General features: G+C 46.2%; 1 protein-coding gene and 1 pseudogene across 1 annotated transcript; one reads left to right on the top strand and one right to left on the bottom strand.

Annotated features, from left to right (window-relative positions):
- The first annotated feature begins 759 nt into the window (after positions 1-759).
- Positions 760-6578, top strand: LOC104985727 (cathepsin L1-like). Its single transcript, XM_010836046.1, has 8 exons — positions 760-862; positions 1330-1465; positions 1970-2092; positions 2187-2333; positions 2810-3034; positions 4574-4736; positions 5621-5738; positions 6206-6578. Exons 1-8 carry the CDS (start codon positions 771-773, stop codon positions 6303-6305), a joined length of 1104 nt encoding a protein of 367 aa, XP_010834348.1. The 5' UTR covers positions 760-770; the 3' UTR covers positions 6306-6578.
- A 663-nt stretch (positions 6579-7241) lies between these two features.
- On the bottom strand, positions 7242-10056 carry LOC104985744 (annotated as a pseudogene).
- Positions 10057-11746: the final 1690 nt, after the last annotated feature.

The raw sequence follows: 11746 nt of genomic DNA, 5'->3' as shown, positions 1-11746 counted from the left end.
GAGTGGGGTGCCATTGCCTACCCTCCATTTTTCCTTTTTTCTTAATTAAACTAAAATTTTCTGTAAACAACTCGTTTCTGTTGGTTTTGAGGAAAACTTGAGAGACAAGAAGAACCCCTAACTGGGGAAGACAGGAGAAGGGTATTACAAAATACAAAATACTCTTCTCTGGAGACCCTCCCAGCCCTTTGCCTTCCTGGGATTTGGGCAGTGACCAGGGCGCCACATCCTCTGAGGAACTGCGATTCTGCTCCTCAAACCCAGCTTGTACCACCCTCAACCCTGGAGGTCGGCTTGCGAGCTTTGCATTCCTCCAGCCTGCCCCACCTTCGCTGCGGAATAAGCGGGAGCCCCTGTACGAGACAGTTCTCAGTCCTCCCGAAGACTTTCACCAAGAACTCTAGGATTAGGACTTAAAATTAAACAAAACAAAACAAAACCCTAAGGAAGGAGGCACAGGGTTACGCTAAAAATCCACTTGGGACCCCCTGCAAGCCTCTTTTAGTGAACCACCGACCAAGAGCACGAATTCGATGTAATTAGTTGATCTGGGTCCCCAGGGAGGCGCCGGCCGCCCTCCTTAGTTCTGCCCAATGGCCCCCCAGCTCGCTGCCGTGGGGTCCACTGAGGCTGGCACCTGGACAATTTGGGACCAGCCCTGTCACGCGCCGGGAGTCCCAGCACACGGGCCCCGCCTATATGAGGCTCAGCCAATCGCGGGGCGTGCTAACGGGGGGCGGGGCTTGCCGAGCGCAGTCCCGGAGCCTTAAATGGGAGGTCTTGGTGCCCACAACCCAACTTTAGACGCCCCGGGATCCGGAGCCGCCGGTTGCGCCTGTGCGGCAGGCAGCCCTCGCCACAGGTGAGCGCCACGGGATGAGACATGGTGCGGCGGGGTCACTCCGGCTAGCAGCGCGACCGCAGCCTTGGGGGTTGAGGGCTTGGGGAGGGGTTCCAGGAGGCGCCGGTGTGACAAGGCAGTATGACCCCCGCTAGCTGGACTGCAGAGCGTTTGTCGGCACCGCGTCTACATACTCTGTCAGCGGAGGGAGTTCGCTGGGCCCGCCCCTGGGCTGGGCCCGCCTGCAGCGCGGGAGGGTGGCTCGTCCGGGCCGCTGTTTGAGTCCCAGAAGAGCCTCACCCTGTCCCGCGCGGAAACTGGGGTCTCAGAGCTCTTTTTCTCCACCCACATCCATAGACTTCCCCTACTGTCCTTTTATAAATACTTGGGAATATAAATGTTTTTACTCCACCATAGTGGCTCAAAAAAAAAGATGGCCTTTTAGAAAGATTGGTTTAATCAGATACTCATTTCTTCTCCCTTCCTAGGTTTTTGAACATGAATCCTTCACTCCTCCTGACAGCCCTTTGCTTGGGAATAGCCTCAGCTGCTCCAAAATTTGACCACAGTTTAGATACACAATGGAAATTGTGGAAGGCAACACACAGGAAACCATACGACTTGGTTGGTAACATCTGAAACTGTCCATCTGAAACCCTGCAGAGAATGGTCCATGCTGTTGGGAGTTTATGGCAGATAGTAGTCTCTTGAGGCTGGCTCTTGTCAGGGCAGTAACTTCATGGCACCTGTCACTGAGTACACTGTGGGCATTTGTCCTGTCATGTGGGCGCTGGAGAACAGCTCCCAAGAGTATAGAGCCATCTCTGGCCATGGTCTCTCTTCCTCTTTATATACAAATCCACTTGGTGACGGTATGTGCTGTCGCTTCAGTCGTGTCCAACTCTGTGACCAGGCTCCTCTGTCCATGGGATTTTCCAGGCAAGAATATTAGAGTGGGTTGCCATACCCTCCTTCAGGAGATCATCCCAACGCAGGGATTGAATCTGTGTTTCTTGCATCTCCTGCCTTGGCACGGGAGTTCTTTACCACTTAGCACCACCTGGTGAAGCCCTTGGTGAGTTGGTTTTAAATAGAATAAAAGAATATAGGCTACCTGTTTGCTTCTAGAATGAAGAAGGATGGAGAAAAGCGGTGTGGAAGAAGAATATGAAAATGATTGAGCTGCATAATCAGGAATACAGCCAAGGGAAACATAGCTTCAGCATGGCAATGAATGCCTTTGGTGACATGGTGAGTGTGGCATGAATTTTTTGTGCCTTCTCTGCTTAACACTTTAGCAAAATAACCTCTTGCTTTTCAACATTCTATTTCCTTTTCCTTGAAGACCAATGAAGAATTCAGGCACACGATGAATGGCTTTCAAAGGCAGAAGAACAAGAAGGGGAAAGAGTTCCATGAAACTATCTTTGCTTCGATTCCTCCATCCATGGATTGGAGAGAGAAAGGCTATGTAACTCCTGTGAAGAATCAGGTATGATGGTACACAGCAAATCTCTCTCCAAGAGTAAAGCCAAATAGGAGTTGCCATCCTTGCTATGATACACTGTGCTGCTGCTGCTGCTGCTGCTAAGTCGCTTCAGTCGTGTCCGACTCTGTGCGACCCCATAGACAGCAGCCCACCAGGCTCCTCTGTCCCTGGGATTCTCTAGGCAAGAACACTGGAGTGGGTTGCCATTTCCTTCTCCAATGCATGAAAGTGAAAAGTGAAAGTGAAGTTGCTCAGTCGTGTCCAACTCTTAGCAACCCCATGGACTGGAGCCTACCAGTCTCCTCCATCCATGTGATTTTCCAGGCAAGAGTACTGGAGTGGGGTGCCATTGCCTTCTCCGGACACACTGTGCAACAACATGCCATTCACTAGGTTTTAAAAGCATTTCCATATATATGGGCTACTGTCCAAGTCTTGCTATTTGTTTTGTAACTTATGCTTTTAAATTTTGTTTTCAGGGTAAATGTGGTTCTTGTTGGGCTTTTAGTGCCACAGGTGCTCTTGAAGGACAGATGTTCCAAAAAACTGGCAAACTTGTTTCACTGAGTGAGCAGAACCTGGTGGACTGCTCTCAGCCTGAAGGCAATCGGGGTTGTCACGGTGGCTTCATAGATAATGCCTTCCAGTATGTTTTGGACGTTGGAGGCCTGGACTCAGAGGAATCTTATCCATACACTGGATTGGTAAGAGGAGCTCCTTGTAATCAAAGTTGAACACTTTAGGGGAAAATAGATATCATGTTTAGAATCCACATTTTAGACTGTAGAATCTTTATCTGCAGACTGTCAGAACTGTCATTAAAATAGTTAGCCTTGCACAGTTCTCTGTTTAGCTACTTACCATGTGTTCATGCTGTCGCTTCAATCATATCCAACTCTGTGTGACCTTTTGGACTATAGCCCACCAGGCTCCTCTCTCCATGGAATTCTCCAGGCAAGATTACTGAAGCGGGTTGCCATGTCCTCCAGAGGATCTTCTTGACCCAGGGATCGAACCTGCATCTTTCATGTCACCTGTATTGGCAGCTGGTTCTTTACCACTAGTGCTACTTGGGAGCCCAGTTACCATAACGCTGTTAATGTTTCTATTGAATGTGGAAATATACATTTGTTGTTGTTGTTTAGTCACTCAGTCGTATCTGACTCTTTTGCAACCTTTTTGGGCTCCAAAATCACTGCAGATGGTGACTGCAGCCATGAAATTAAAAGACACTTACTCCTTGGAAGAAAAGTTATGACCAACCTAGATAGCATATTCAAAAGCAGAGACATTACTTTGTCAACAAAGGTCCGTCTAGTCAAGCCTATGGTTTTTCCAGTGGTCATGTATGGATGTGAGAGTTGGACTGTGAAGAAAGCTGAGCGCCAAAGAATTGATGCTTTTGAACTGTGGTGTTGGAGAAGACTCTTGAGAGTCCCTTGGACTGCAAGGAGATCCAACCAGTCCATTCTAAAGGAGATCAGTCCTGGGTATTCTTTGGAAGGACTGATGCTGAAGCTGAAACTCCTTTGGCCAAATACTTTGGCCACCTCATGCGAAGAGTTGACTCATTGGAAAAGACTCTGATGCTGGGAGGGATTGGGGGCAGGAGGAGAAGGGGACAACAGAGGATGAGATGGCTGGATGGTGTCACCGACTCGATGGACATGAGTTTGGGTGAACTCCGTGAGATGGTGATGGACAGGGAGGCCTGGTGTGCTGCAATTCATGGGGTTGCAAAGAGTCGGACACAACTGAGCGACTGAACTGAACTGAACTGAACTGAGACTATAGCCTGCCAGGCTCCTCTGTCTGTGGGATTTACTGGGCAAGATTACCGGAGTAGGTTGCCATTTCCCCCTCCAGGGGATCTTCCCAACCCAGGGATCAAACCCCTGCCTCCATGTCTCGTGCCTTGTAGGGATCAAACCCCTGTCTCCTACCTTGTAGGAGTAAAGGTGGATTATTTACTGCTGAGGCACCAGGGAAATATACATATCATTCTTTATAAGTACAAATTTCTCCTGAGTAAAGGTTTCTTATGGGCAGGTAGATTGAGAGTGTTTGATTGCATAGACACAAGCTAATTTTTTCCATTTCAAAACAGCCAATGGCATTCCATCTCCTGGGATGCTTTGTAACAAACTTGACTTGGAAATCATTAAGCTGCAGAATGTCTTGAACTCATATACCCCAGGAGGAGGATGGTATTAATCAAGCCTCTTCCCCATTACCTTTAAAAGGTTGGCACCTGCCTTTACAATCCCAACAATTCTGCTGCTAATGAAACTGGTTTCGTGGACCTCCCTAAGCAGGAGAAGGCTCTTATGAAGGCAGTGGCAACTTTGGGTCCCATCTCTGTTGCTGTAGATGCACACAATCCATCTTTCCAGTTCTACAAGTCAGGTAAGTATTTGTCTATCTTGAAATTTAGGCAGAAAAATTGGAAAATCACCATGACATACAGCAAAACTGACTCTTTGGTATGTAGAATTCAATGTAAAATTTGAAGGTCTATAGATTTAATATAGTTGTTAATGTTAGTATTTGTACCTGATGTGTCCATTTGACATTACTTGAACCATGTCCCCATGATTTTAAGCACTTCATAAATATATTTGAATGGCTACTTAATTTGATTCATATAGCTTAATTTACTTTTTTCCAGTTGTGTGTGCTCAGTTGTGTCCATAACTCTTTGCAGCCCCATGGACTGTAGTCCACCAGGCTCCTCTGCCTGTAGAATTTTCCAGGCAAGAATGCTGAAGTGGGTTGCCATTTCCTACTCAAGGGGATCTTCCCAAACCAGAGATCGAACCCACGTCTCGTGAATCTCCTGCATTGGCAGGCAGATTCTTTACCACTAGCACCACCTTGAAAGTCCTATTTATGACTGTAGCCACCCAGAGTTTCAACTGTTAGACCTTTGAAATTTTCCAAAGAATTTTGCTACTGTAATTAAAACCAGAAAGAACTTCTTGGCTGAAGTAATTTTGTGTTGTGTGCTATTTCCCTAGACTGAATGTCTTGAAAGTAAAATGATAAGATTTTAAGGAGTGTTCTTTTATGTCTCTTGACATGTTGTTTACAAAAGAGAGTATGCCGTTTGTATATCTGCTAGTGTTAGATGAGGGCCTGGATCCCTAGCCTAGAATGAAAAAAAAAATCTTGTTTTTAAATCTTATCTAGATTTATATCATTTAGCTTAATTTTGAGATGTCTCCTTACCCTGATTAATAGACTAGGTCACTTGGAGGTCTTCACCCCAACATTGTATTTTATTTTCCCAGGCATTTATTATGAGCCAAATTGTAGCAGTGAATCCGTGGATCATGCTGTTCTGGTAGTTGGCTATGGCTTTGAAGGAGCAGACTCAGATGACAATAAATATTGGCTTGTCAAAAACAGGTATAAAATGCCCCAAATACTTATATTTGAGGTTGAAAGGGGGAGTCCTTTTTGGAATCAGCATTTGAATTCAGGTCCTCAAATCCTTAAGTACACTTCTGAAGTCTTATGCCACTTAGGATGATCACAGGCATATTAATGTTTGATTATAACATTAAGATACTGTCTGAAGTTGCCTAAGGTATTGATGTAGTTTGGGTATCATCTCATTTCTAAATCCAAACATTTTTTAAATTCTAAAACACATCTGGCCCCAAGAGTTTCTTTTTTATGTCTCTAATTTTATAGTTTTGTGAAAGGTTTGGGATAGAAGTTATGTATACATTTAGAACTCAACCATGAATAAGAACAACTGCATTTCTTGCTTCTTTCTGAATCTGTCTTGACCTCTGGTGCACTGTTTAAATATTAATAAATATAAATGTGTTTGATTCTTCATATAAAATGAAAACCTTCTCTTCTTTCAGCTGGGGTGAACATTGGGGCATGAATGGCTACATAAAGATGGCCAAAGACCGGAACAACCACTGTGGAATCGCCACCATGGCCAGTTATCCTACTGTCTAAATCTCAAAGGCTGGATTAAGAACAATATCCAGAGGAAGGATTTTCTCTTAAAACTGACCAGACTTTATTGTGTGGGAATGAAAGGCTTGAATCATTGAAGATCCAAGTTGTGGTCTGAATTCTGTGACCTTTTACACTGGTGAAATCTTACCACTTCTTTCACTACTGTTGTAAATATGTTTGTATGATCAACTTGCCTAATGAATTTTGAACTTTTATGTTTTAAAAGGATGTATACAGTTTTACCTTTTAAAATAAAACTTTATTTCAGAATACAGGTGGCTTCTTTCTGTTTTTAATACATTACATTTTTAGAGTAAAAAACATAATTGGGCTCTTAAGACACAACTGATTATTTTTTGTTGTTGTTTAGTTGCTAAGTCACGTCTGACTCTTTTGTGACCCCATGGACTATAGTCCACAAGGCTCCTCTGTCCATGGAATTCCCCAGGCAAGAATACCAGAGTGGGTTGCCATTTCCTTTTCCAAGGGGATCTTCCCAACCCAGGGATCAAACCCACGTCTTCTGCATTGCAGGTAGGTTCTTTACCTCTAGGCCACCAGGGAAGCCCCTAACTGAATGTGCCAGTGGTCTATTAGGAGAATGGCTGTATGGCCTTCTGGTTCTTATAGTTATCAATATGCAGATCTTATGTTAGCTGCCCATTGACTGTGTCTGACATCCCTTGAATAGAGCAAAATTTGACAATCTAAAGGACAAGGGTAAGTGGTTTTGTACAAGAGTTATTAAAAAATCAAATCAAAACAAAGCTAGCTTGGATTCTCTTTTGAGCCTCCTAGATTACTGAATGTGTCTCATACTCTGGCCAGTCATGTTTCTCGACCGGTCAGAGCACTGTTGTGGCTCTCCTAGACTGTTAGGTCCCAGTCTGGAGTTTTCAGGGAGTGCAAACATGAAGTTAAAGGGTGGCTGCTTCAAAATCTGGCCCTTGTGTCCATCCAGACTCCATACAGAGTGCAGGGCTCTGAGGGCAGAGAGGGTGGGAGGGCAGACCCTGCGCAGGCCGTCATCACCATTGGACAGGGTATCAAACAAACAGCCTCCCGAGGGCTCAACCTCCCTTCCCCACCCCAACTCAGGGGGAGGGGAAGCAGCTGCCACCAGAGCCTATGTTGGTGAAGTTTTCCGCTCAGCACAGAACAAACAGTGGTGAACCCGAGGGCATCTGGCATCAGAATCAGGTCGAGAAGAGTGAGATTGCTGGGGTCACTGAGCCAGGATTTGATGGGGATGACCTTGGCTGGCTTCTGTACGCCCTGGGGAGTCATGCAGGATCACAGTGCTGGAGAAGTCACTGTGGATCACAGAGAGTGTCCTGGAGGTAGTGGCCAGATTCCCAAGTGCAGTGCCATCTGCAGTATTTCCAGAGTGCTTCTGCTATTATCCAGTGCATCAGCCACAGTAGAGCCCCGAGTCTCCACGCTTGCTGTGACCACCACCAGCTGGGACCACTGGCTCACCTCTTCCAGGAAGGAAGCCACATGGGGCCTCTTAACTACAAAATCCCAAGGGGATGTTTGTCTATTGCCACCTCCAGAATGAAGTCAGGAGGTGTTCCAGGTGGACTGTGGGCCTCAGGACCCCATGAAAAGGAGACTGAGTAACACCAGGATCTTCCCCTTCACCTGGCTTGGCCGATTCCGGGACACATGACCGCCGGATCCCTGGCGGGGGGAACGCAGTAATGGGACGGGGTTGGGGGTGGGTGCCAAGGGGGCGGAGTCCCAAGTGGCCGAAGAAGATGCAGAGAGGGGCATGGAAGGGGCGGCTCAGAAAGCCACCCACGACAAGTCATCTTTCTGATGACTTAGAAAGTCCAGTAGAACAGGGAGCTGGAGGACAGATGTGGGCAGCCCACTGGGGCCCACGTGGGCTGGGAGTGGTACCGACAGCTTCGCGGAGGTTGCCGGCAGGGCCGAGACAAGTGGTGCTACAGTGGGGTCCTCTGAGACCAGGTGGGAAGGGGATGAAGAATTGAGGAGCTAGGGAGAAGGGACGGAAGGTTAAGGAAGGGGGAGGGGCAGGGGGAAGCAGGGGTGGCCTGCTGCGCAGATGTGCTAGGGCACTGCCCTCAGGAAAGACGGTAAATTGTTCTCATAAGGAAATAATTCACATTTTGGAAAAGTGAACACACATGCATATGATTTCCAATCAAGAAAAGGGCCTTAGAGGTCATGATCGTTTGGCCCACAATGTTATAGGCTATAACTGTGAAAAGCAATGTCCCAGGGCCTGTTTCTGGTGCAACTTGCCGGACTTCTAGTGAAGACAACGTGGCTACTTTGCAAAAGACCCAAAGCATTGCCAAGAATGTTTGTCTTCACATCCATAAGCAATGAGGGACAAGCACCCACTTTGGAGACTGGGCTTCAAAAGTAGTATGGTGGCCTCAGAGGTGGACAATAGGTGAATATCAAAAGTGATTGTCTGAAGCCTAATTTACACCTAGGTCCCTAATTCCTGAATTTGATTTTAAAAAGAAAAACCCTACATTCTGCAGGCTAAGGAAACACATAGTATTTACTGTCTTTGGGTTTAAAATTATCATATTCCTACTCAGGGAAATAAAAAGCAAGTGGAAGCATTCAGTTAATAGAATGCTATGAGGACGTGAAGTGGAGCACAGCTAGGGTCTCAGCCCACGAAACTTCCAGCAGTCTCTGGTCAAGTCCATCTGCACTGGACTGTGTGTCATGCTGGAGCTTCAGTGTGGCCACAGGTGCTTACATTTCCAACTTCCTGACCCAAAATGACAGATGTGTTTGGAGTAAAAGTCTGTGGGTTTTGAGATAGCACGACCCAGTGTAGCCACAGGAAAATTTGGGAGGCTCCCAATCTGAGCCCCTTCGACTGGTTGGGGCCAGATTGAGACACCAGAATTGTAGCATCCTCTGTGTCCTGGTGATGCTGTGGACGAGACATTTCCAATCCTGAGGAGGAGATGGTGCTATTCGAGGGAGGTGGTTGAAACACCAGAAGGGAGAGAAACCTAACGTGGACCCAGAGGGTCCAGTCAATGTTATGGTTGTGTTGTTTAGAGACTAAGTCATGTCCACCTCTTTTGCGACCCCCTGCACTGTAGCCCACCAGGCTCTTCTGTTCATGGAATTCTCCAGACAAGAATACTGGAGTGGGTTGCCATTTCCTTCTCCAGGGGATCTTCCCAACCTAGGGATCAAACCTGGGTCTCCTGCAATGCAGGCAGATTCTTTACCACTGAGCCACCAGGGATGCCTGAGTCGATCAATAATACAGGATAAAAGGGTGGGTGTCTGAGCATAGAATTCCCAGGTCAGAACCCTTAGAAAAGAGAAATGACATTTAGAGAAAGTGGGAAGTGATTAGATTAAGGTGCAGGAGATGGGGATTTTTAGGTTTTTAGGACACAGGGGAACCAGTGGGGCATGCAGTGAAAAGACTATTCTGGTTATTTATTACTGTAAAAATAAACTATAAGGAAACATAGCAGTTTGGGAAAAAAAAAAACAAAACTATCTTTCCAACTTCCTGACTGAGCTTAACTACACTGTTTTCCATTGGAAGTCTTTCATGCATTCGGGAATCGCTAGCAGTTCTGACAGGCTGACATCCAAGCAGGCTCACTCATGTGGCTATCCTAGATGCTGTTGCAGTCTGGGCATTCAGCCCTGGCTGCCAACCAGAGTACCTACATGGACCTCCCCGTGACCTGAACTCCCACGGCATGAAGGCTGGCTCGGAGAGGAACATCCCGAGAGAACAGGCCAGGATGCCTAACGAGAAACTGCGAGGCTTCTTTTGACCTGATCTTAGTTCCAAGTGCAACCTCTGCTGCTTCACTGTATTCACAGCATGTTGCTCGGGTTCCAGGGGAAGGGGTTGACAGTCCACCTCCTGGTGGGGCAAGGCAAGGTCACTTAGTAGAAGAGCATGTGGGATGGAAGATGTGGTTGCAGCCATCCTTGGAAAATGCTATCTGCCACCTTCAATCTCTGAAAGTCCACTAGAAAGGACTGCCTTAGTCACCTTGCTTCACTATGACAGGCTAGTTCATACTGCTTTCATGTAATCTTGGAAGTACAGCCCCAGACTCTAAGAAAATGCCTAGGTGCTGATATGAATGCAAATGTGAAGACTTCTCAGACATCAGATAATTAAACAGATATTAGAATCTTCTGCAACATTCAAAGACATTTGTATTTATTTAAACTCTGAAAAGTTTGAAACAGTATCTGTAGTAAAAGCTTTTTAAAATATAAGCCAATTGACATAAATCAAATAAAGCTGAAAACAAATTTTTATTTTAGACAAATGTTGCCATATTAGTAAGCCAAGGATATTGCAGCCATCAACCCCTCAGCCACTAAAAGCTGCCACCAACTGTGAACCTCAGGGGATTCGGGATGGAGAAAAACAGGATACCAGACCTAGATAATTAAGGTGCAAATCAAAGAAATAATTGCAGGGAATATAGATTCTGGCATATCCCCAAACATAGAAAAGCACTAAAGTAATTAACTGACTTCCCTCATGGCTCAGAGGATAAAGAATCTGCCTACAATGCAGGAGACCTCAGTTCGATCCTCAGGTTGGGAAGATCCCTAGGAGGAGGGGTATGGCAACACACTCCAATATTCTTGCCTGGAGAATTCCCATGGTCAGAGGAGCCTGGTGGGCTACAGTCCAAGGGGTCTCAAAGAATGAGATGCAACTGAGCGATTAAGTACACAAAGTAATTAACACTTATCTTTTGATGTTCTGACTGTGTGTTAGTCACTCAGTCGTATCCAACTCTTTGCGACCCCATGGATTATAGCCCGCTAAGCTCCTCTGTCCATAGAATTTTCCAGGCAAGGATACTGGAGTGGGTTGCCATTTCCTTCTCCAGGGGATCTTCCTGATCCAGGGATTGAACCTGGGTCTCCTAACTTGCAGGCAGTTGCTTTACTGTTTGAGCTTCTAGGGAAGCTACCTGGGGTATTTTTTTATTTGTTTGTTTTGTTTTTTGCAAAAACTCCTATATATCCTGGCTCCTCCCTTACCTCTTCAGAACAGTCATTCAGAGTTATCTGAGAGGCTGTCTCTCCTGCTTAAGTCTGTAAGTAAACCATAATTCCCAACTTTTAGGTTGTGCTTTTTTTTTCTTCTTCAGTTGACACAATAATCTGGTCTGAAACATAAACTTACTGTCAGAAGCTGAAAAGTCAACAGAGGATTCCTCCCTAGAGCCCTCAGGAGGAATATAGCCCTGCAGACACTTTGGTTTGGAATTCTGGCCTCCGGGAGTGAGAGAGTAAATTCCTATGACTTTAAGCCATAGTGTGTGGTGTATGTCAGCCCCGGTGCAGCCCTGGCCTGCGCAGCTCGCCTGTGCTCTCCTCCGCAGCCCAGACAGCCCAAGAGGACTCATTGGCTCCGGACCGCCCAAGACGAGTCAGAC

Source organism: Bison bison, unplaced genomic scaffold, assembly GCF_000754665.1.
Source record: "Bison bison bison isolate TAMUID 2011002044 unplaced genomic scaffold, Bison_UMD1.0 scf7180017864057, whole genome shotgun sequence".
In the NCBI taxonomy this organism is placed as follows: Eukaryota; Metazoa; Chordata; class Mammalia; order Artiodactyla; family Bovidae; genus Bison; species Bison bison.
This window is presented reverse-complemented; position numbering and strand designations above follow the sequence as displayed.